The sequence below is a fragment of the Sus scrofa genome, chromosome 3 (assembly GCF_000003025.6).
Source record: "Sus scrofa isolate TJ Tabasco breed Duroc chromosome 3, Sscrofa11.1, whole genome shotgun sequence".
Taxonomy (NCBI): domain Eukaryota; kingdom Metazoa; phylum Chordata; class Mammalia; order Artiodactyla; family Suidae; genus Sus; species Sus scrofa.
The window spans coordinates 10,164,241-10,189,950 of record NC_010445.4 but is presented as its reverse complement, the minus strand read 5'-3'; the positions used below and the strand labels follow the sequence as shown (position 1 = coordinate 10,189,950).

Here is a 25,710-nt window from a genome sequence, read left to right as displayed (position 1 = left end):
TTTTTCTTTTACATTATTGACAGGGTAAATTACGTGGATTTTTCAGACACCAAAACAATCTTGCTACCTTAGTCATCATGCATTATCCTCCCTACATATCTCTGTATTCAATGGGCTCCTATTTTAGGAGTTTTACATCTATGTTCATGAAGAAAATGACTAATTTTCCTGTATTATAAAGTCTTTCTCTGGATATGAAATCAGAGTTTGTGGCGGTCTCATAAAACAAACTGAAAACTATTCCTCCCTTTTATTCTTTAAATAAATTAATATTGGCTCCTTAAATATTAGGTAAAATTCACTGAGGCTATCTAGACCTGGAATATTCTCTATGAAAAATTTGTTTATTAGTTATGGATACTAATAAAAATTTCTATTTTGTCTGATGTCAGTTTTAATGGGTTGTATCTTTGTTCAGTACATATAAATTTTTAATATTTATCACAATAAAATTTTCATAATACCTTAAGATCTTTTTAGTATCTGTAGGATATGGTAGAATCCCCTTTTACATACAGTTATTTGTGCCTTCTCTCTTTTTTCCCAAGGGTTTATCAAATTTACTAGTTTTTTAAAAACTATTCTGACTTTCTAGATCCTATTTTATTGTTTCTAGTTCAATTTTCTGCTTTTATAATTCCTCTCCTCTTTATTTGGATTCAGTTTGCTGTTTCTTTGGTAATTTTTTGAGAGGAAAGCTTAATTAGTTGATTTTTACCCCTTCTTTTTTGGCCACACCCACAACATATGGAAATTACAGGGCCAGGTATTGAATCTGAGCCTATGCCACAGCTACGGCAATACTGGAAACTTAACCCACTGCCATGGGCTGGCGATCGAACCCACACCGTCACAGAGACACCACCAGATCCTTAAGCCACTGTACCACAATTAGAACTCCTAGTCTTTCTCTTTTTTTGCTTTTTAGGGCCCCCCCAACCCCGACTCTGATATATGAAAATTCCCAGGCTAGGGGGTCGAATCAGAGCTACAGCTGCTGGCCTATACAACAGCTCTCAGCAATGCCAGATCCCCAACCCACTGAGAGAGGGCAGGGATCGAACCCGCATCTTCATGGATACCAGTCAGATTCATTTCCACTGTGCCACAACGGGAACTCCTGGCCTTTCTTCTTCTTTTTTTTTTTTTTTTTTTTTTTTGCTATTTCTTGGGCCGCTCCTGCGGCATATGGAGGTTCCCAGGCTAGGGGTCCAATCGGAGCTGTAGCCACCGGCCTACGCCAGAGCCACAGCAACGCGGGATCCGAGCCACGTCTGCAACCTACACCACAGCTCACGGCAACGCCGGATCGTTAACCCACTGAGCAAGGGCAGGGATCGAACCCGCAACCTCATGGTTCCTAGTCGGATTCGTTAACCACTGCGCCACGACGGGAACTCCCTTTCTTCTTTTTTAATAGATGCATTTAAAGCTATAGATTTTCCTCTTAAGTACAGCTTGGCTACATTCCACAAGTTTTGATATTTTATGTTTTCATTATCATGCAGCTGAAAATGTTTCCTCATTTCAATTGTGAGTTGTTCTTTGATCCACGGGATATTTTGAAATTCATTTCTAAATTTCTAGGAACTTCCCAGTTGTATTTTAACATTATTGCTTTCTACATGAATTTCACAGTGCTTGAAAGCCAACTGTATATGATTTTAATCTCCTGAAACTGGTTAAGTCTTCCTTTATGGTCCATCGTATTGTCAATTTTTATAAATGTCGCCTATAAATTTTTTTTAAAAAAATACAGATTTGGCAGCTTCAGGGTGCCATTTTTCTGTATCTATTCTCAAGATAATTTTTCTTTCCTGGTCTGTTACTACAGTACCCACCTCCCTTATCCACCAGGAGTGGGTGGTACATTCCAAGACTCTTACTGGGTGCCTGAAACCACGGATAGCACCAAACTCTATATACACTACCTTTTGTCCAGCATTCGACTCCTGTGCCTTGGAGCCAGTATTAAGTAAAGCACAGGTTGCTTGAACACAAGCACTGAGCTACCACGACCATCCATCTGAGAACCAAGATGGCAGGATTCAGTTTCTCACAGGCTTTTTGGCTGAGGGGCTTAATTCGTCACTAGCTGTTGGCTGAAGACCTTCAGGTCCTTGGGACCTCTCCAAAGGACAGCTCACAGCACGGCAGCTGACTTCCCTCAGAGGAAGTGAGCAAGACCGAGCAAGATAGATGCCGCCGTCTTTCTAGGAGCCGATATCAGAAGCGACAGCCCTTTCTACCCACTAGTGCACAGCAGCACATCTAGGCCTCATTCAGTGCTGTGAATGGTAGGAGGTAGGAAACCCACAGAAACAAACATGCATCCCATTTCCTTCTGCTCTCAGCGATTTCTATCGATAAGGTGGCGGTCGGCCTCCTCATGGCCCCTCTGAACGTCATGTCTAGCTTCTCTGCTTCTTTTAACATGTTCTCTCTTTCTTGGGTTTTCAGCAGTCCCACTAAGTGCCTCGATGTGGTTTCCTTTAGACTTACTGATTTTTATACAGCATTCTTTTCATTACCAGCTGCCTTAGGGAATTCTTGTGTTACCTCTATACCTTCTCTCCGAGCTGAGGTTGTTAGCTTTGATCTGGAGCTAGAGGAGGTAGGCTGTACAGTGCCGGGCCTTGGGGATCCCGTCTGGATGGGCTCAGCTGGGGAGACAGGCTGACAAGCGAGGCTGTGCAGAACTTTCCTCCCTTTAAACAATGGTGAGAGAGAGAGAGAGGGAGAGACCCTGGCACCAGGGGAAAACTGAGGCATAACTGTTGCTATACTGAATGTCTGGGTCCTCCCCAAATTCACATATTGAAACCTAATCCCCAAAGTGATAGTCTCTGGAAGTGGGGCTCTGGGGAGGTAATGAGGTCATGAAGGTAGAAGCCCTTCTGAAAGGGATTAACACCCTGATAAAAGGGACTCTAGAGACCTTGGCCTCTTCTCCATGTGAGGACACCTCAAGAAGATGCTCCCTATGAGCCAGAAGGCAGTCCTGCATCACACACTGAACCCACCAGGGCCTTAATCGTGGACTTCCCAGCCTCCAGACTCTAAGAAATTCTGTTGTTTAGAAGCTGCCTGTCTATGGTATTCTGTTGGAGCAGCCCAAAATGGACTAAGAGAAGGGTCACCTCTCAGAGGGCCTGAGACAGGAAAAGGGAAGTAACAAAACAGGATATTTTGTACCAGGATGTTAAATCTCACCAAAAGTAATGCTTTCCTGGAACTTAAGTACGGGATCTCGGAGTTCCCATTGTGGCACAGCAGAAATGAATCTGACCAGGAACCGTAAGGTTGAGGGTTCGATCCCCAGCCTTGCTCAGTGGGTTAAGGATCTGGCGTTCCTGTGAGCTGTGGTATAGGTTGCAGATGCAGCTCGGATCCCGTGTGGCTGTGGTGTAGGCCGGCAGCTGTAGCTCCGATTCAACTACTAGCCTGGGAACCTCCATACGCCATGGGTGCGGCCCTAAAAAGACAAAAAATAAGTACAGGATCTCGGTTAGGGGCAAAGAATTCCACAGCCATGCCAGGAACTGAACTGCAGGCCCGGACAGGAGAAAATAAGCACATACCCCACACTCCGGCGCACGCTGACTTTTAAGAACCCTTTCAGCTCTGTCAATGCATGGCATGAGAAATCATGTATAAATAAACCCTATTAACCCAAAAAATCAATGGTATTTCTACTTACAATGGCCCTGTCTCCATGGAGACATTGACATGTGCTTTGATTTTCAAATCCTTCTGAATTTTAGGGTCGCAGGCTTGCCTGAAATTGCCCAAGTAGATCTTGCCTGGCACAATCTCAACAGGGTATGGCTGGAAGGCATCCAGTTCCTGAGGAGGGGAAGGAGAAAGGCCACTCTGATAATCATCCCCGGAGAAGAAGTGGCTTTTGTTTTTGTCTCGTGAAATGTGGCTCAGCAACAAGCTTAGAAAGACAAACCGGGACAAATGAGACTGAGATGTGGGCATTCAGAGACAGTGGCTTAACACCTTGCACAGGAGCTAGAGGGCGGACAGTGACACAAGGACCGAGCCACAGCATCACAGTTCAGGGTGCCAGGTCAGAACACGGACAACCCACTTCTCCCCTCGCGCCTGTTTGCATTCGCCCAGGTGCGCAGAGGCTGGAATCCAATACCTGCTGGCCTGCAACTGCGTAAACCCTGGGTGTGTCTGGTCAGGGGGCGGTAGGGGACAGCCCTGTGATTATGCTTGGAGGCCACTCGAGAACCTAACACCTTAAAAAACAACGCAAAACTACTCAGCAGAAGCCTGCTTGCCGTTAGGAAATAAATTCTGATGAAATTCTGAGGTAGAACAGGACAGCACTTAAATGAAAGCTTTTGTGAAGTTATGATAAGAAAATGTTTGGTTTCTTTGAAAAACAAAAAAAAAAACAAAGAGAAGGAATTTTTTCTACACTTCCCAAAGTGTGTTGTAAGAAACACGGGTTGCTCACAATGCACTGTGAAAAGAGGGCTCAGAGAACCAAGAATATATGAGAAGTAGCACTTGCGGTATCCTCTGTCAGAAGCTCCTATATGTACGTTAGCAATAAAAGCTTGAAGGTGGCCAGCAGTAAAGAAATCCGCTAACTACAGCCGCTATGGATAACAGTGTGGAGGGGCCTAAAAAATTAAAAACAGGGGTTCCTGTCGTGACTCAGCGGAAAGGAATCTGACTAGCACCCATGAGGACGCAGGTTCAATCCCTGGCCTCCCTCAGTGGGTTAAGGATGCAGCATTGCCGTGAGCTATGGTATAGGTCGCAGGCATGGCTCGGATCCTGTGTTGCTGTGGCTGTGACGTAGGCCAGCAGCTGCAGCTCTGATTCAAGCCCTAGCCTGGGAAGCTCCTAGCCTAGGTGTGACCCTAAAAAGACCAAAAAGAAAAAGAAAAAATGAAAAACAAAGCTACCATTTGATCTAGCAATCCCACTTTGCGGTATGTGCCCAAAGGAAATGACATCACCATCTTGAAGACATACCAGCAGCCCCCATGAGCATTTGAGCTTTATTTACCCAAGACAAAGAAACGACTGTGTCCACCCATGGGTGAATAAGGAAAACATATATACGTCACATGTATATACAACGGAAAACTGTTCAGCCCTAAAAAGAAGGAAATCCTGTCATTTGTGACCACATGAATGGACCTGGAGGCCGCTGTGCTGAAAAGAACGAGTCAGAGAGAGAAAAACAACTATTCCATGCTTTCTCTCTTCTGCGGAATCGAAGCAAGCCAAACTTTCAGAAACAGAAACTAGAGTGGAGGTGGCCAGGGGCTCTAGGGGTAGGGGAAGCGTGGACATGTCGGTCAAGGTTATAAACTTCCACGGAGTTCCCGTCGTGGCGCCATGGTTAATGAACCCGACTAGTATCCATGAGGACACGGGTTCAATTCCTGGCCTCGCTCAGTGGGTTATGGATCCCGTGTTGCCGTGAGCTGTGGTGAAGGTCACAGAGGCGGCTCGGATCCCGCGTGGCTGTGGCCCTGGTGTAGGCCGGGGGCTACAGCTCGGATTCGACCCCTAGCCTGGGAACCTCCATATGCTGCAGGTGTGGCCCTTAAAAAAAAATATGACAAAAATCAAAGTCATTTTTGAAAATCTTCCAGATATAAGGCAAATACTTTTCAGAGATCTAATGTACTGCCTGGTGACTGCAGTTAACAACAGCACAGTGTGACATACTTGAAAATTGCCAAGAGAACGTCGATCTCAAAAGTCCTCATCCTACAGAAACACATGCAGTGGTGACTGTGTGAGACAACCGATGTGTTCATCTTACGGTAAAGCTTTTGCAATATATGTGTGTATCAAATCATTGTGTTGGACCCCTGAAACTTACACAATGGTATGGGTCAATTATCTACCAGTAAAGCTTGGGGGGGGGATTACTATATCTGATTGTTCCAAGGGGAAATTATTAGAGCCCCCATCTAGGGGCTAGAAACAATTATCATCGAATAGTAAGACTAATTTTATAAACAAGTTGGCAAAGAGCCAGAAAAGCATGACCGTCTAAGACGGCCCTCAAACTTGGCCTCGAGGCAACTGACAGCTGTGCACACTTCCCTCGTGGTCCTTTGGGCGATCCCTCGTAGCTCACATGTTTCTCATCACACCGTGGCTACGCATTTGCCATTGGCACGGATTGAAAACTTACTTGCGAGACACAGCAAAAATAAAACCTAGGCATAAACTCCAAAGAAGAAAAGAAATCCATGAACATTGTGTAAACTGCTGTTTCTAAAATGATTTGTTTAGAGACCCCTCTTTTCCGTCAGCTTTCCATGGGAAATGCTGACCTATGTGGTTTCAAAGGTCCAGTCAGTTCTAAAATGCCTCTGGCTCCAAGTCTCACTCAGAAATAACACTTAAGTACCTCAAGCTATTTTGCTGTCCTCTTCAGCCTTTCAGAGCCTTCTGATCTCAGCACAACTCCCCTCCGGGTGAACCGACCACAAGCCCACCAAACTGTCAGCTTCCAAAGCCCCTATCAGTGAGCCAATCCTCAAGTTTGTGAAAGAGACACAGGGCCCTTCTACATGCAGGCCAGCCCACCCTTGCAGGGGTGACCCAAAGTGCTGCCCAGAATTCAGGCTGACCCTACCCAGGACACCCCGCTTGCTGCAGCCAAATGAAAACCTACTGGTGTCATTTGGAAAATCTCACTCAATATCCAACACAAATCTGTCAACTCTCTTCCTGATGCTTTCAAGCCAGCTTCCTTTCCTGTGGTTGTAGGGGCTTCCGGGGCAGGGCGAGGGGACGATGAGGGTGTGGCATGGATGCAAACATGCCGTGCCATTACAGCCAGCGCCTGTTCATTCTACACGACACGATTTTGACAACTGCACCAACAAATGTAAAAGAAGTAGGTATCTCACATTAACACGTCCAGACTGAGCCCACTGCCTCCCCCCACAATGCCTCCTCTTCCTGTGTCCCCATCTCAATAAGCCACACCACTGGCCACCTCTCATCTGCACCGAAACCATGGCTATTCCTCCCTTGCCCAAGCCCTCCCTTGTCTCATCAATGCCACTTGCTACGTACTTCTCAAATCTGTCCTCTCCTTTCCTCTCCATCCCTGCCTCCTAGCAGGTCTCCCCAGACCCCCGCCCCACCCCGGCCCCATTGATCCATGCTCCACTCCGCCATCAGAATCCATCTTTCTAGAGGGTGATCTAAGCAGGTGCCCCTCTCCGAACTTAAAGCGACTCAGTGGCTCACCATCGTCTCTTTCTCGTGCGGTCTTCACACATGCTTTAGCCACGGAACCCCTTTGCTCAAAGTGATATCTTATTTAAGAGACGCCACATCTAAAACAGGAAATTAGAAGTCACTCTGTCTAAAGGAGAGGGGCAGTCTCAGAGCCCAGATTCTGTGCCGCCATCCGCCTTGTGGAAGGATGCCCTGGGGTAGCAGTAGAGACACTGCTGCTTTACATTGTGTCAGAACAGTAAGGCAGTGGGGTCTGCATTTTTGCCCCTGAACTAGTCGCCAAGGTCCCAAAGCAGGAAGAGGCAAATACTAGGAACATACATTCTAAAGAGGGCCACAGGTAATCAAAATAGAACTCACCCTCCAGGCTCTGCCAGATACCACAAGCCGCCACCCTATCCCTCTTCCCCAGTCTGCTTAAGAAGCAGGGAGCAAGGACAAGTGTCAGGTGCGTACACATGTCAAAACTGACCAAACTGTACACTTTAAGTATGTACATTTCGTCTTGGGCCAATTCCACCTTATTAAAGCTATAAAAGAAGAAAGAAAGGGGTAGGAGTGGGTTAAGAATCCAACAGCAAGGACTGGGGTTGTTGGGGTGGCGTGGGTTTGATCCTTGGCCCAGGCACAGTGGGTTAAAGGCTCTGGCATTGCTACAGCTCCAACCTATGCTTGGATTCAATCCCAGGCCTGGGAACTTCCATATGCCGTGAGTGTGTGGCCAAAACAAAGTCGGGGTCGGGGGAAGAGGAGTTATCAGTATGTGCTATTTGCTGATCTTCCTCTCATCACTGCAAAGCCAGCAAGGGGCTCCCCTAGGAGCAAGGAGCAGTGCCTGGCAGGACAGGGAGACTGGGTACACCTGCTGAGTTGAACATCACAGCTCAGTGGGAAAAGGGGAGGTGGTCCTTTGGGGAGCTTGACATGAATACCCAGCATGTGGGCACAGGTAAGACCCCAGACACGGGTCCCTGCCTTTGCACACAGGCTGGCTGGAGCAGTGGCGCCAGCAAGGCTGGGGAGAGGCCTCCCTCCCCACCGTCATACTCCCCTGTGACTCCTTCTGGGATTCAGGTGAGGAAATGTGGATGAGGTAGGAAATCAGGAGCTGCCAAGGGAAGGGAATCGGGGGACCTCCCGGCAAGAATTCTTGGCTGGTTCGCTCTGAAGACTCCTCAGTAACAGACTCGGCCCCCTGAAGAGGCCCCAAAAAAGCCAGCAGCAAAGGCCATCAGCAGCACACAGAACCAGGCTGGGCCAGCGTGAGAGGAAGGCACTTCCCTACCACTGACAAGCAGCCAGGCACACTGGGCCCCCAGCACCAAAGGGCCAGACCCAGAAGAGGGGGAGCGAGATGTCCATGAAGCCATCGCACGTCCTGCCCCCAGCCCCCGTCCCGCCCCAGCCCCCAGCAAACGGAAAGCTACCCAGCTGCAGCGGAAGCAGAGGCGATCTGACTCAGGTTGGAATGTTATGCTCGCCTAGCTTGTACTGGACTGATGGGTTCCCCCCCCCCCGCCTTTTAAAAAAGTTGTTTCAAAAATACACAAAAACAGAGAGAAGAATTTAACAAACCCCTGGATCTATCATCTCTCTGCAAACATTATCAACCAGTGGCCCGTTTTGTCTCATCTATACCCCTAACTTTCCAATCCACCCTAGATTATTTTGAAGGAAATTCCAGACGTCATATCATTTTAATTATAATTACTTCATTATGTATCTCAAAGATAGGGACTTGTTTTATTTTTCTAAACATAGCCATAATAATGTCATCACAACCTAAAAAGATATAATCATTCCTTACTCTCATCAAATTCCAGTTCATCAGCATGTTTCCCCAATTGTTTTAGAATACGACCAGACTGAGATTCTTCGTAACTCAAAGTGGCCGGATTTAAGTATGGGATTTGCCCATGACGTCGCCAAGGGCAGGAAGGAGAGCACCACTGAAGGCAGTTGTTGGAAGCACTGAAACCTGGGCAGGTTCACATTGCTGTATATTCAGACTCTTCAAGAAACCAGATCCCAGGGACCAGCCCCCGCCCAGCCCTGCCTTACTCGCCCTCAGGCAGTTCCCTTAAGGTTTGGCTCCAGGAAGTAAGCGCCCCTCTGGGCTCCAGACACGTGGTCATCCCTTGGCCACACCTTGTCACAACCCTTGTCTCTCCTGCAAGACAAAGGACTCCTCACCCCCAGCTGAGGAATTGCTGCCTCACCCCTAGGTGGAGTTTGTGGGACCAGGCAGCTAAGAATGGAATCACGATGCCCGGCCCAGATAACTTTGACCCAGATCCTTGCCCTCTGAACCGGCCTGCTCTCTGAAACGCCACTCTGGCTTCTGCCTGACGCTGGTGATTACAAAGTCGTCATACTGGTCTGGACCTCCTGGCTGCCCCAAGTTCACTCCCAGGCCACCTCTGACATCTCTTGCATCTTTTTCACAGTGTCTGTCTCTTCTGCTCCTTCTCCAACACTGCTCCCCACCCGTGGGTCCCCAGGGGAAGGCCGTGCTCCCGTTGAGCCTGCCTGTGCTCAGCCCCCTGCCTTACCTGTGGCATCCAGATGCTCTTCTGCGTCCGGAAGAAGTGATACATGGCTGAGAAGCACTCATAGCCTCCTCTCAGGATATGGACGGGGTGGCGGGTGAGGTGGGTCAGGGCTCTGCCGCACTCAAGGGCCGCTCCGAGCACCACTCCTAAGAGCAGAGACCAAAGAGATGACGGTCCCCTGGGTGCTCTCTGTTTGCCTAAAGGCCCAGGGCACAGGCGCTCCATCCTGAAAAGCAATTCTCTAGGAAGCTGAGGTGAATATAAATAGAGATGAATGTTACCATTAAAATGTAAAAAGCAAAGACACATGCACCCGCACGTTCACTGCAGCACTATTCACAATAGCCAAGACATGGAAACAACCTACCTGTCCATCGACAGATGACTGGATTAAGATGTGGTACATATACACAATGGAATACTACTCGGCCATAAAAAAGAACAAAATAATGCCATTTGCAGCAACATGGGCAGAATTAGAGACTCTCATATTAAGTAAGTCAGAAAGAGAAAGACAAATACCATATGACATCACTTATATCTCGAATCTAATATATGACACTAATGAACCTTTCCACAGAAAAGAAAATCGTGGACTTGGAGGACTGACTTGTGATTGCCAAGGGGGAGGGGGAGGGACTGGGAATTTGGGGTTAATAGATGCAAACTACTGCCTTTGGAATGGATAAGCAATGAGATCCAACTGTGTAGCACTGGGAACTATGTCTAGCCACTTATGATGGAGCATGATAATGTGAGAAAAAAGAATGTATACATGTATGTATAACTGGGTCACCCTGCTGTACAGTAGGAAATTGACAGAACACTGTAAACCAGCTATAATTGAAAAAATTAAAATCATTATAAATAAAATTTTAAAAGTGGGAGTTCCTGTCATGGGGCAGCAGAAACGGATCCAACAAGGAACCATGAGGTTGCAAGTTAGATCCCTGGCCTCACTCAGCGGGTTAAGGATCTGGTGTTGCCGTGAGTTGTGGTGTAGGTCACAGACATGGCTCGGGTCCCACATTGCTGTGGCTGTGGTGTAGGCTGGCAGCTGCAACTCCGATCCGACCCCTAGCCCGGGAACTACGATATGCCATAGGTGCAGCCCTAAAAAGCAAATAAAGTAAAATAAAATTTAAAAAGCAATTCACCACATAAGCTGATCTTTTTCTGTCAACGCTGAGATTTCATATTTTATTTCATATTTTTTCAAGGAAAAACATAAGGGAAATATGTATGCATATGTAAAATATGTACTACATGCCAGATAATTTTTCTATTTAAAGTATATAAATTAATATTGTTAATATATTCAGCTATGTAACCATCACTGCAACCAATTTCAGAACATTTTAATCACCCCTAAAAGAAGTCATGTACCAGTTAAAAGGTTTCATTCCTCATATCTTCCCCCAAACACCCAGCTCTAGGCAACCACTAATCTAATTTCTATGGACACCTCATAGAAATGGAATTATACCATATGTAGCATTTTGTGTCTGGCTTCTTTCATTGAGCATAATGTTTTCAAAGTTCATCTATCTTACAGCAAATATCAGCACTCCATTCTTTTTCATAGCTGAGTAATATTCCATTGTGTGGCTCTCCACCTTTTGTTTATCCATGTGTTGATGAACATTTTGTAGCTATTATGAATAATGCTGCTGTGAAGATCCATGTGCAAGGTTTTGTGTGCATGTGTTTAACTTTTCTTGTATGTACACTGGGGACAAAGAATGTATCAGTGAACAGAGGATGCTGCAGCCATCAATCCATCAGCCACCGCAACTGCCCCTGACTGTGCCCAGAGGGGATTCAGGATGGAGAATAGCAGGATACTGGCTCTGGATGGCTGAGGTGCATATCAAAGAAAGATTGCAATGAGCCCAGACCCTTGCATCTCCCCATACATAGAAAAGCACTAGTTCATTAACTTGAGATGTCTGGTTTTCTTAATTAACAGTAACCTTTTGATGTTCTGACTACCTGTTTTCTGTTGCAAAACTCTTATATACCCGGGCTCCTCCGTTACCTCTTCGGAGACGTCCCTCCGAGCTGAGAGGCTGCCTCCTGGGCTTCAGTCCTCATATCGTCACCAAATAAAACATCATTCTCAACTTTTAAATTGTGCTTTCGCCCTCCCCCGCAAGGAGGAAACACCTAGGAGAACTGCTAGACCATATGTAACAATGCTCAACTTTTTCAGGAAGCACCAAACCATTTCCCCCCTTTTTACATTCCGACCAGCAGTGTATGAGGTTCCAATTTCTCCACATCCTCATCAACACTTGTTATTACCTGCCTTTTCGGTGATGGCCATTCTAATGGGTGGGAAGGGATACCTCATTCTGACTTTGACATCCGTTTAATCTTAACTGCCTCCCTCAATCTGCAGAACCACTATTAGACTGTACGCAAATTAGATCTGTGTGACAGGATAGAAGAAAAGGTGCCTCGAGGGGGCAAACTGTACGTGTGTGATTCGGGGGTTTTGCTGTTCTGTGGCTGTGATTTCTTCCTGAGTGAGGATGAGGGCTCCATAACACTAAAGGGAGGGAGGGAGTATAAAGGGTAGAGGGGGTGTCTTTATCAACTACTCTTTCCAAGGATATCCAGGTCCAGGCTACAATCCGAGGATTGCAGGTGGGAGTCCAACAGGATGAGCTTAGGGAAGAGGGGACAAGATCCTGGCTAAGGACCTCCTACGAAGACTGGTTTAATCAAAGGTGGAAGCCTAGCGCCACCTAGTGGCCACTGGTGTGAATGCCCAGCCCATGGAACACCATTCCCACATGTTAGTCTTAGAGTCACAAAGAGCAGGGTGCAGTGGGGTGGGGGACTGGGCGGGGAATGCAGCAGAGCAGATTAGAACTGACCATGTTCCAGCTCAAGGCTGGAGTGATTGCACTGTTCTCTAGCATCACCATCCAGGACTTAGGAGACCAGACAGAGCTGAAGTGCCTGGGTTTGAATTTTAGCCCCACCACTTACTAGTGTGGTGGTTTAAAAAAATTCTCCCCCTGGAGTTCCCGTCAAGGCATTGCTGTGGCTGTGGCTGACAGCTACAGCTCCGATTAGACCCCTAGCCTGGGAACCTCCATATGCCACGGGTATGGCCCTAAAAAGATAAAAGACAAAAATAAATAAATTCTCCGCACAAATTCTTTCAAATGCCTCCCTTTAAAAGGTTGAGTTTAGGGGTTCCTGTTGTGGCTCAGTGAGTCAAGAACCAGACTAGTATCCCTGAGGATGTGGGTTCGATCCCTGGCTTCGTTCAGTGGGATCTGGCATTGCTGTGGCTGTGGTGTAGGTCGGCAGCTGCAGCTCCGATTAGACCCCTAGCCTGGGAACCTCCATGTGCCATGGGTGCAGCCCAAAAAAGCAATCAATCAATCAATCAATCAATCAAAGGTTGAGTTTAGTTCCCCTCTCCTTGAGGACAGCTACATTTGGTGACTTGCTTCTAGTGAACAGAATGTGGTGAGAGTGACAGTTAAAGTCCCAAGACCAGTTTGTAAAAGGTTCTTGGGGAGTTCCCAGCATCGCTCAGCATATTAGGAACCCAACATAGTGTCGGTGAGGATGAGGGTTCCATCCCTGGCCTCGATCAGTGGGTTAAGGATCCGGCATTGCTGTGAGCTATGGTTTAGGTCACAGATGCAGCTTGGATCCTGCGTTGCTGTTGCTGTGGCTGTGGTGTCAGGCAGCAGCTATAGCTCTGATTCAACCCCTCGCCTGGGAATGTGCATATGCTGCAGGTGCAGCCCTAAAAAGAAAAAAAAAAAAATGGCCCATGGCTTTCCTGCTCTCTTTCTCAGATCACTCGCTCTGGAGGAAACCAGCTCCCCTGTCGTGAGATCATCTGAGCAGCTGGTCCAGGCGACGAGGATCTGAGGACTTCTGGCTGTTGCCATGTGAGTGACTCATCTCGGAGGGACCATCCTGGCCCAGTCACATCTTCACAGGACAACGTGGACAGACACTGTACTAGGACTGTCCAACAAAGCTGCTCTTGAATCCCACAGAAACCAAGAGATAATTCAGGTTTCTGGTATTCAACAATTGAGTTTTGGGATAATTGGTTACACAGCAATAGATACCCAAGGTCCCGCACCTGGGGGATGAGTTGAGTCACTTCACCTTCCTGGACCCCAGTCTCATCTTGAAATGGGGACGCAACCTCTCAGGAAACAGGCCTCCCAGCCTTTCATGCTTCTACACGTCCTCTGAACAAAGGCACCGGCTTTTCCAGGAGCTCGCATAACCAACAGCGTTGGATGAGAGACACAGTTTCTCCCCACAGAGCCAAGGGCAGTAAGGCCTTGTGCGCTTTTGCGAACCAAGATTCAGGCCCCCTAAGCGCCGAGTTCTCCGATAATACCTCCCACTGCATACAGGCTACTTTTACTGCTCTGAGAAATAAACAAAAAGCCTCTGTTTGTCTCTGACTCAGGAGCCCCACGTCTTTTGCCAGCATCCATGGAACCACGGCGGGCTCCCTCATCAGCTGGCAAGGAAGGAAAAAGGCCAGACCCTTCCCAGTTCTTAACACTGCCAGGCTCATAGGGTTATTCTGTGGTTGGCAGGAGGAGGACCAGGGGGAGTTCCTGGCATGTGGTGAAAGTGCTCACTAACTTAACTAGTGTTCTTGCTGCTACTGGCAAAACCTACCTCCGTTGTCATCGTCAGTGTTGTCATCATCACTGTTGTTTTTCAAGATAATCTCCAGCGAGCTGGTGTTGTTATCATAGACCACACAGTATTTCACACACTCCAGATCCACAGATTCCGGGATAAGATATTCACCTGCTCGCTAAAGAAACCACAAGAGAAGCCTGTTGGCAGGTGGGCCCATGCCCCCTGTACCCCAGCACCGGGAGGAGCTGGGGGTACGATGGTGCCTGTTTCCTTGACTACACACAGCCATGGAAGCACTGCCAGGGGACCAGAGAGTCTGCTAAATTCCAAGGATCTTCCACACCCGTATCCCCTCCTGGGGAGAGCCGCACAGCTGACTGGACCAGAGATAAGTGTCTGAACAAAGAGCAGTGGTCTGCTGGCAGCAGGGTTGTGAGGTGCCCTGGCACCAGGGCTCTGAGAGCCATCATGGCCACCTGAACTAAAAATTACATCCTCTTTCTGGGGAAGAGTGTTGGTGATGGGGACTGCATCCAAAATCTGCCATAAAAAGGGCAGTAAGCAGAAGGCTTGAACACAAAGAAGTCATAAGTGAGCAGGTGTGATGAGGCAGAGTGTCCACTCAAATGGAAGCTCAGTGACAGCAGGAACTTTTGTCCATTTATAGCCACTGATGTATCCTGAGCTTCTAAAACAGTGCCTGGCACCCAGTAGGACATAAATATGGTTAAAAGAAGGACTGGGGAGTTCCCGTTGTGGCTCAGCGGGCTAAAAATCCAACTAGTATCCATGAGGATGTGGATTCAATTCCTGGCCTCACTCAGTGGGTTAAGGATCCAGGGTGGCCGTGAGCTGTGGTGTAGGTCACAGGAGTGGCTCAGATCCCACATTGCTGTGGCCACAGCGTGGGCTGGCAGCTGGCTCTAGCTCTGATTTGACCCCTACCTTGGGAGCATCGATATGCTGTGAGTACAGCCCTAAAAAAAGATAATAATAATAATAAGATGATGGCCTGAGCAAACAAGAGCCATAGGTCAAGAGGAGGAGCTGGGGAGTGGCCGAGTCATCATCCTGGTGGGCCACCAGGGCAGGAACAGCAGGTGCCATCTGCCAAGAATGTGAAGGCCTCTCCCAGCCCCACGATGGCTCTGAACCCCAAAGGGACACTCAGAGGTGAGTCTTCTCTAGTTTTCCACGCTTCCCGAAAACCCCTGCTACTCGGTAGAACCTGAACCTCACCCTGTCCCTTGTGGTCTGAGCTGGCTGTCACAGAGGCCCTGACAGGGGGCCTTCGGGTGGGACAGGACAAGTGCACACCTACTGCGCTTCAAGGCAGAGCGGTAAGGTCTATGGGGGTACAGGCCAGGAATGTTCCCCAGGCCCATGGGGAGAGAAATCCTATCCGTCTGAAGGAACTGGCAGGCAGCGGGTGCTCAGAGGGTGAGCAGGATGTCACTGGGTGATAGTGAGCCGAGAGGCCTGGATGTGCAGAAGAACGTGAGCAAAAAGGCAAAGTGGGATCAGCCCCAGAGGCCTGAGCAGGTGGGAGAGCCGGGGCTGGACAGTTCTCCAGTCGTTCCTCGAGGGCTCCCCTTGCACGTACACTGGCCTAGGCTCTGGCACACAGAGATTCAAAACAAAGGGAAAAAAGAGACGTGAAAGGCCTGGGATGGCCCGGAGGTCTCGGAAGGGCCGCGTGGGGGAGGGGGCATTTGGGACGAGACCGTGAGAGCAGGCAGAAATTCGCCAGATGGACAGAGGCTGGGGGAGTGAGGCAGGCAGAAGGAATAGGTATCAGTCATTCATTGTTTAGTCAACAAATAGTTACGGAGCACCCACCAGACGCCAGGGACCAGACTGAGCACCCAGGATACAATGGAGAACAAAGCATTCTTTGTTCCTGGGTCCCAGACAGCAGTGTGTCCTGGGGACCACACATGCTGTCATTTCCTAGACTGTAAGAGAACACTGGTCGTGTAAGATGCACCACCAATTTCACAGCGGCCGTGACCAGGAGCATCCACAGAAGGAATGTGCTGCCACATAACAAGAGTTCAAGCAGGGAGGGAGCAACCAGCCCTGGGAAGACCCGAACTCTAGCACCCAGGCCTCCCTCCCGGGTGCTGTTCCTTCTGTGTTCCCTGCACGCTGGCTTCGCCTTCTCAGACCACTTTGTCCTGAAGCCTGAGTCACAGCCACCAGCGATGCTCAGAGTCCCATCCTCCCAACTCCACCAGCAGAACAGAAGGGGCCACTTTCTCGAAATCTAATTCTGACTTGTTATTTGCTTCCCAGGCATATCCCATGGGTCTGGATCCTCTTCTGGGGAAGAACCAGTAGACCCCATGGTGTGAGCAGAGAGAGGAGGCATTCCCCTCTGAAAAACGGGGGTTCCCAGCAGAAAAGATGCTGACCACATTCACTTTGGGTGGTGGGGGAGGGACTGTCACTTTAAGGGGCAGATCAATCGTCAGATATATTCCAACTTTAGAAGAGTTAAAACATGAGGCTATATGCGCGTCTTAGAACCCAGGACACGGGGCAGGGCAAGGTCGTGGCGTCCAGGGAGACTGGAAGCAGGCCGGACCCAGATCCTTGAGGGCTGTGAACCCTGACTTGAGGGCTGTGTGTCCTGCTGGGGCTGGGCTTCCCCGAGGCCTGTAGTCCGCTGGCCAGAAAGGAGGGGAGGGGAGGCCTGAGGTGTCAGCCTGGCTGAGGGGTTCTGAGGGGCTGAAGCCAAGAGAACATCTCCTTTCCAGAGCTGGGGGTGTTGCCAGAATCAAAGGAACATGCGGATGAGAGGAGCGAGTCAGAAACTGAAGGTCTAACATCACTCGGGGCTCTGAATACGCACGAAAGGCCACGAAAGGCCTGAAATGGAGACAAAGAGCAAGAGTGTGAGCTGGAAAACTGAAAATCCAGGGAGGAGAAAAGCAGACAACAAAGAGGCACTAGGGCAGGGCAAGGGCAGGGTCCCGGCAAGCTTACCCCAGACACACCCCAGGGCAGGGGGCCACTCCGGCCAGTGCTGTGTGGGGAGGCACCCCAGGAGGAGCACACAGCCCTGGGAACTGGGGAGTTTGGGGGACAAAATTTTGGAAGTAAAACTGATGAGACAGGCAACGGCATATGGAAAACCAAACCTGTAAGCGTGGGGCAATCTCTGAGCAAGAAAGCGCACTGACGGTCAGGTACACCAGAGCAGAGGAGCGGTTCTCAGCAGGCGCCAGCAGGAGAACAGGAAGCCGAACCCAAACACGGAAGAAACCAGGGGAGCCAAGGAGAACTTGGAAGCCAAGAGCAGAGAGTGTGGTCAGGGCTGCAGGGGTCAGAGGGGCCCAAAGAGGAAGACTCCCCATGGGGCCCTCACAGCAGGCTTCTACTCACTCTGCAGCTGTCTGTCCCCTGAGCACCACAGAAGCTCCGAGATGCAGGAACAAGGAATTAAGAGCAGCTTGTATTCTACTGTATCCCCGGGTCTGGAACACTGCCTGGCAGTCAGGGAATTAAATCAGTGTGATTTGCTCAAGGAAGCTGTTCACCATGACTGGGGTAGGTGGGGGGCACCTCAGGAAGTGTGTGGCAGTGGAGGAGACCCTCTTTGTGGGTGCGTAGGGGCGATCCTGCCTCTGCTGCCCACAGTATCCAGTCGTCGGTGCCGCCTCCTGGACCTCGGATAAAACCGCCCGTTCTTCCCACGTTCCGGTGAGGTAGCGAGTCTGCCCCAGACCCTGACTTTGCCCATATACCTTCTTCACGAGAAGGGCTGTCATCACGTGGCTTTCATCATACTCCCGTTTGGTCCGCACGTCTGGAAAAGAAAAGTATTTTGCAAAGGAACACACGACCAAACCACCCAGAGTCCTTACAGCAACAACTTAGCGTATCTTTGTTTGGCAGTTCAGCCATAGTTGCGGTCAGTTTAAAATTCAAGCTATCCTGTCCTAGGCGTGTAGCTGTCCTGTCCTAGGCGTGTAGCTGTCCTGTCCTAGGCTGCCACGCAACTCCCCTGCCCCAGCAAACCCACACCCACACATCCTCTTAAGCAATAGCGAGACTCTGCATCTATGATTTGGGGGAGTTCTCTCTGAGGTCCAAAGAAGCAGGGAAAGGAGAAATCAAAGCCAGAATGGCCACATAAAAATACCCTCCTGAATTTTAGACCCAAATCTAGACTCTAGAACCTAGGAATTGAGGTTTTAACGCTCCTGCTGGGTCAGAAGGTATAGTGTTGATGTCCTCAAAGTCGGGAAGAACATGGAATATCAATCCTAAAAAGGACTGTTACGCATAAGTCTTAAGGACCGTTATCCAAATTACACAAAGAATTCTTAAAATTCAACAAGAAAAAAAAAATCCAAATTTTTTTTGGCTGTACCCCCTGCATGTGGAAGTTCCCAGGCCAGGGAGTGAACCTGCATAGCAACCCAAGCCACTGCAGTGACAACACTGGATCCTGAACCTGCTGTGCCACAAGGGAACTCCAACCCAATTTTAAAATGGGCAAAAGATATACACATACCATATCGAAGAGATACAGATGGCAATGCTATAAAATTGGGATGTGACGATCATTGTACAACTACAAATAAAACTTACGGAGTTGAGGAAAAGATCTACAGATGGCAAATCAGCATAAGAGAAGATGCTCCACGTCACATGTCATCAAGGAAATACAAATTGAAACAAGTTACCACTGCACAGCCGTTTGCGTGGCAAAACTCCAAGACAGAGACCACGTCAAATGCTGGTGGCGAGGATGTAGAGCCATGTGACCTGTCGTTTGTTCACGATGGAAATGCAAAATGGTACAGCCACTTGGGAAGACAGTTTGGCCATTTCTAATAAAACTACATATGCTCTTAACAGCAACTGCAATTGTGCTCCTGGTATTTACCCAAATGAGTTGAAAATGAATAGCCGTTCCCACTATGGCACAGGGGGTTAAAGGATCTGTTGTTGCCACAGCTGCAGGACAGGTTGTAGCTGTGGCTCCGATTCATTCCCTGGCCCAGGAACTTCCATATGCTGTGGATGCACCCATAAAAATACTAATTGATTTAGTTCTTAAAAAAGAAAATGAATGACCACAGATGCTTATAACAGCTTTTTCATAAGTGCCAAGACTTGAAAGCAGCCAAGATGTCCCTAAGGAGGTGAATGGATAAATAAACCATGGTATATCCAAACAATGGAATTTAGTGAGACCAAAAAAAAAAAAAAAAAGAGAGAGAGAGAGAGCTATCAAGTCCTACCAAGTCATGAAAAGATATGGAGGAGGAGAGTTAAGCGCATATATAAGTGACGGAAGCCAATCTGAAAAGCCTTCATGTTGTATGGTTCCCACTATATGACATTCTAGAAAAGACAAAACAATGCAGAGAGTAAAAAGATCCGTGGCTGCCAGGGGTTAGTGGCTAGGAAGTGTGAATAAGCAGAGTGTACAGGATTTTTAGGTCAGGGAAAGTATTCTGTATGATATTATAATGATAGACACATGTCCTTATGTATTTGTCAAAACTCAGAGAATGTACATGGACCCTAATGCAAACCGCAGGCTTTGGGGGATAATGATGTTTACCAGTGTAGGTTCACCAAAAGTAACAAACAGGCTCTCTAGGATGGGATGCTGATAGATGGGGGGTGGGGGCTGTACCAATTCGGGGTCAGGGGCTGTACAGGAACTCTCCGTATTTTATGGTCAATTTTACTGTGAACCTAAAACTTCTCTAAAAAATAAAGTCTGTTTTGTTTTTGTTTTTTTCTTTTCATGGCCACACCTGAGGTCTATAGAGGGTCCCAGGCTAGGAGCAGAATCAGAGTCATAGCCACTGGCCTACAGCCACAGCAACACTGGATGATCTGAGCTGCAGCTGAAACCTACACTGCAGCTTGCAGCCGGCGGCAACATGGGAGCCTTAACCCACTGAGCAAGGCCAGGGATTGAACCTGCATCCTCATGGATACTAGTCGGGTCCTTAACCCACTGAACCACAATGGGAACTCCTAAAACCTATTTTTTAAAAAAAGACATAGGAAAGCACTAACCACCAAAGAAAACATTGATAAGTCTAATCCTATTAAAATTAAGAACTTCTCTTTCCATTAAAATTCAACGTTCAGAAAGTAAAAGGGCAAAGCCAGAGACTGAGAAATGATCTCTAGTACAACCAACTAACAAAATCTTGTATCCAGAATTTATAAAGACCTTATCAATCAATGGGGGAAGGAAACGTCCCATCTGAAGATCTTTCTATCTGAAGACGTGGGGATTACAAGACATCTTTAGAAACAGCTCAAGACCACGTCCCTAGGCCTGACTCCACCCCTTTAAAGTGCCCGCCTGAGATAACTCAAGGCTGCCCAAGAACCCACTGCGTGTTCCAGCTGACACCTGAAGGTAGGCCCCTGTCTCCCAGCCTCCGTGGAGGCTAAGAGCCTCACTTGGATAAGCAGCAGTTCGCAACCCCCCTTGGGTTTTACACGGTCCAACTCCCATCCCCTCTTGGTAGGTTTTTACTTCCCTGACTCTGAGCCTCACTCACCCCCCCTCCCCCACTCTCCCTTTAAAAGGCCCCCATCGCCGGTGCGCAAACTGAAGTGGAGCTCTCTGCCGTGTTGCAACAGTCTACTACCGCTTCAACTCTGTCCTCACCACTGCAACTAGTGTCTGGCTTTGTTTATCTTTAACACTATGTAACAATAAAAATGAACAAACTACAGGATGGCTACAGACTCCAACATAAGCGAATCTGAATCATAAATCTTGAGCAAAGGAAGTCAGACACACGGTCTACGTGGCGTAAAAACAGGTGAAACTACTTGTATAGTACATTATAAACATAGATGTAAAAACCTGAAATGACTAAGAAGCCAAGTCCAACAATGTGCACAAAAAAAGTATATCACGGAGTTCCCGTCGTGGCTCAGTGGAAACAAATCTGACTAGCATCCGTGAGGACGCAGATTCGATCCCTGGCCTCACTCCATGGGTTAAGAATCCAGTGTTGCTGTGAGCTATGGTGCAGGTCGCAGATGTGGCTCGGATCTGGTGTTGCTGTGGCTGTGGTGTAGGCCAGCAGCTATAGCTCTGATTCAACTCCTAGCCTGGGAACCTCCATATACTGTGGGTGTGGCCCTAAAATAATAATATATCATGATATAGTAGGAACTATGTCATACTAGATTAAGAAAATTTTTAATTCATATCATGAAAAAAAGTTCTCAGTAAGTTAGGTATATATGGTAACTTCTTTAACCTGATGGGTAAATTACTAAATATTTATAGAAAGTATCATACCAATTGATAAAGTGAGAAACTAGACAAGATGCTCACTATTGTTGTAACAGAGAACAACAAACCTGATTCCATATTGGATCTATCCTTTTATCTCTAACCTTTGTGTTCTGTTGCCGGTTGCCAGTGCTTAGTCATGCTGGCTATACACCTTTGTAAAGGAATGTTCCCTGAAATGTATATGGTAGCCCTTTCTTAAGGTTCTCTCAGGCTTGACCCCCTCGCCTTTAAGTATAAAAGGGGCCTGAATTTTAACTCGGATAGGATAATTCTTTGGGACGCTAGTCCACCATGTTCTTGGTCTGCTGGCTTTCTGAATAAAGTTACTACTCCTTGACCCAGCACTTTATCTCTTGATTTATTGGCCTGTCATGCAGCAAGCAGTACGTGCTTGGACTTAGTAACACCACTGTCCCTTTTGAACACTGTGATGAAGGGCAAAGGACATAGGAAGGTAGCGAGATAAGAAAAAAATGTGTGCAAGAATTGAAACAGAAGAAACAAAACTTGTTATAAGCAGGGAAACGATTGTCTACACAGAAAATCCAAGAGGATCACAAATAATTAGAATTAGTAAAAGAGCCTATCAAGGTTGCTAGATACAAATATATTTTAAAAATCAGTAATAGACTGAAAGTAGAGAAAAAAGATAATGTTTCCAAAGATAAAAAGGCTTGTAGTATTGCAAATCAACAGCAGAGACTAAAGAGATGGGTGTTCATACAGGCACTTATTCAGAAAAATCTTATGAAACCAAGAAAAGCTACAGGAATATATAAGCTGAAGCCCATTCCTCAAAAAATCCTGTGAATGATGAAGAACTGGGACAAAAAATAAAAAGAAGGTATAAAGCCAATTCAAAAATAGTCACCAAGTGTCAAAGGATGATAGCAAAGTAAAGGAGAATAAAAAACATAACTGTATGAAGTACAATAATAAAAACTCTGAACTGTAAATCAATTTTTAAAAAGAAAACTAGTGGAGTACTCTTGTGGCAGAGAGGGTTAAGGATGTGACTGTCGCTGCAGTGGCCAGGCCACTGCTGTGGCATGGGTTCGATCCCTGGCCTGGGAATTTTAAATAAATACTAAAAATAAAACTATTAGAGCTCATCAATGAATTTGGTAAGGCTGCAGGATACAAAATTAATACACAGAAATCTATTGCACTTATAGACACTAACAATGAAAGATCAGAAAAAGAAATTAAGGAAGTAACTCCATTTACCACTTCATCCAAAAAAATAAAAACCTAGGAATAAACCTACCTAAGGAGGCAAAAGACCTATACTCTGAAAACTGTAAGATGCTGATGAATGAAATCTAAGACGATACAAACAGATGGAAAGATACACCATGTTCTTGGGCTGGAAGAATCAATATTGTCAAAATGACTATATTGCCCAAGGCAATCTACAGATTCAATGCAATCCCTGTCAAATTAACAACATAATTTTTCACAGAACTAGAACAAAAAATTTTTACATTTGTATGGAAACACGAAAGACCCCAAATAGCCAAAGCAATCCTAAGAAAGAAAAATGGAGCTAGAAGAATCAAGCTCCCTGGTTTAAGACTATACTACAAAGCTACAGTAATCAAAACACTATGGTACTGGCACAAAAACAGAAATATTTCAATGGAAGAGGATAGAAAGCCCCCTCCCAAAAAATCCCCACACACCTAAGGTCAATTAATCTACAACAAAGGAGGTAAGAATATACAATGGAGAAAAGACAGTCTCTTCTGTAACAGGTACTGGGAAAACTGGACAGCTTCACATAAAAGAACGAAATTAGAACATTCTCTAACACCATACACAAAAATAATCTCAAAATGGATTTTAAAGACCTAAATTTAAGAGCAGATACTATAAAACACTTGGAGGAAAACTTTAGGCAGAACATTCTTTGACATAAATCACAGCAATATTTTTTTGGCCCCATCTCCTAGAGTAATGAAAATAAAAACAAAAATAAACAAACGGAGCCTAATTAAACTTACAAGCTTTTGCACAGCAAAGGAACCTAAACAAAATGAAAAGATAACCCACAGAAAGGGAGAAAATATTTGCGAACAAAGCAACTGACAAGGAATTAATTTCCAAAATAACCAAACAGTTCATATAGCTCAATATCAAAAAACAAGCAATCCAATAAAAAACTGAGATGTAAATAGACACATTTCCAAAGAAGACATGCAGAAGATCAAAAAACACATTGCTGATTATTAGAGAAATGCACATCAAAACTACAATGATGCATCACCTCACATGGGTCAGAATGGCCATCGTTAGTCTATAAACAGAAATTCTCCTGTGGCACAGCAGCTTAAGGATCCAGTGTTGTTACGCAGTGGCTTGGATCACTGCTGGCCCAGGAACTTCCACATGTCATGGGTGCAGCCAAAAAAAAAAAAAAAAAAAAGTCTACAAACTAAATGCTACAGTGAGTGTGTAGAAAAGGGACCCCTCCTACCCTGTTGGTCAGGATGTAAATTGGCACAATCACTATGGAAAACAATATGGAAGTTCCTTAAAAAACTAAAAATGGGAGTTCCTGTCTCGGCGCAGCAGAAACGAATCCAACTAGGAACGATGAGGTTGTGAGTTGGATCCCTGGCCTCACTCAGTGGATTAAGGATCCAGCATTGCCGTGAGATGTGGTATAGGTCAAAGACGTGTCTCAGATCCAGTGTTGCTGTGGCTGTGGTGTAGGCTGGTGGCTACAGCTCCGATTGGACCCCTAGCCTTGGAACCTCCACATGGCGCAGGTGCAGCCCTAAAAAGACAAAAAAAAAAAAAAAAAAAACTAAAAATAGAGGGAGTTCCCTTTGTGGCTCAGCAGTAAAGAACCTGCCTAGTATCTATGAGGATGTGGGTTCAATCCCTGGGCTTGCTCAGTGGGTTAAGGATACAGCATTGCTGTGAGCTGTGGTATAGGTCACAGATACTGCTTGGATCCCGAGTCGCTGTGGCTATGGCGTAGGTCAGCAGCTGTAGCTCTGATTCCACCCCTAGCCTGGGAATTTCCATATGCCCCAGGTATGGCCCTAAAAAGACAAAAAAATAAATAAAATAAAAATAGAACTATCAGCAATGATATCACAATCCAGATCCTGGGCATAGATTCAGAGAAAGCCATAATTTGAAAAGATACATGCACCCCAATGTTCATCACAGTACTAGTTACAACAGTCAAGACATGGAAGCAAGAGAGCAACAGAAGATGTGGTACATATATACGATAGAATATTACTCAGCTATAAAAAAAAGAATGAAATAATACCATCTGCAGTAACATGGATGGACCTAAAGATTTTCATACTAAATGAAGTCAATCAGAGAAAGATAAACATCATATAATATCACTTATATGTGGAATCTAAAAAAAAAAAGATACACATGAATGTCTTTACAAAATAGAGTCACAGGAGTTCCCATCGTGGCTCAGTGGTTAACGAATCTGACTAGGAATCATGAGGTTGTGATTCAATCCCTGGCCTTGCTCAGTGGGTTGGGGATCCGGCGTTGCCATGAGCTGAGGTGTAGGTTGCAGACACGGCTCAGATCCCGTGTTGCTGTGGTTCTGGCGTAGGCCGACAGCTACAGCTCCGATTAGACCCCTAGCCTGGGAACCTCCATATGCTGCAGGAGCAGACCTAGAAAAGGCAAAAAAAAAAAAAAAAAAAAAAAAAAAGAAAAAAAAAAAGACCAAAAAAAAAAAAAAAAACTTATGGTAACCAAAGCGAAAGGTGCAGGGAGATAAATTATGAGTTTGAGATTAACATATTCACACTACTCTACATAAAATAGGTAACCAACAAGGACCTACTGTATAGCACAGGGAATTCTACTCAATATCCTGCAATAACCTATATGGGAAAAAAAATCCAAAAAAGAATGGAGATTATATGTATATAACCGAATCACTTTTCTATACATCTGAAACTAACACAACATTGTAAATCAGCTATA

At 46.5% G+C, this 25,710-nt stretch overlaps 1 protein-coding gene across 11 annotated transcripts in view; it reads right to left on the bottom strand.

Moving 5' to 3' along the window:
• STYXL1 (serine/threonine/tyrosine interacting like 1) overlaps positions 1-25,710 on the bottom strand; it is an 81,104-nt gene that overhangs the window by 22,661 nt on the left and 32,733 nt on the right. For 8 of the 11 annotated variants that reach the window (XM_021086296.1, XM_021086298.1, XM_021086301.1 and 5 more), the window contains 4 exons: positions 18,188-18,249; positions 14,472-14,613; positions 9,795-9,940; positions 3,701-3,846 (listed from right to left, as the gene is read on the bottom strand). In XM_021086296.1, coding sequence (XP_020941955.1) covers positions 3,701-3,846; positions 9,795-9,940; positions 14,472-14,613; positions 18,188-18,249 — 496 coding nt within the window. Of the gene's footprint in view, positions 1-3,700; positions 3,847-9,794; positions 9,941-14,471; positions 14,614-17,581; positions 17,725-17,825; positions 17,930-18,187; positions 18,250-25,710 lie in introns of those variants that run through there. The other 3 variants (XM_021086305.1, XM_021086304.1, XM_021086306.1) reach the window with 3 other exon arrangements.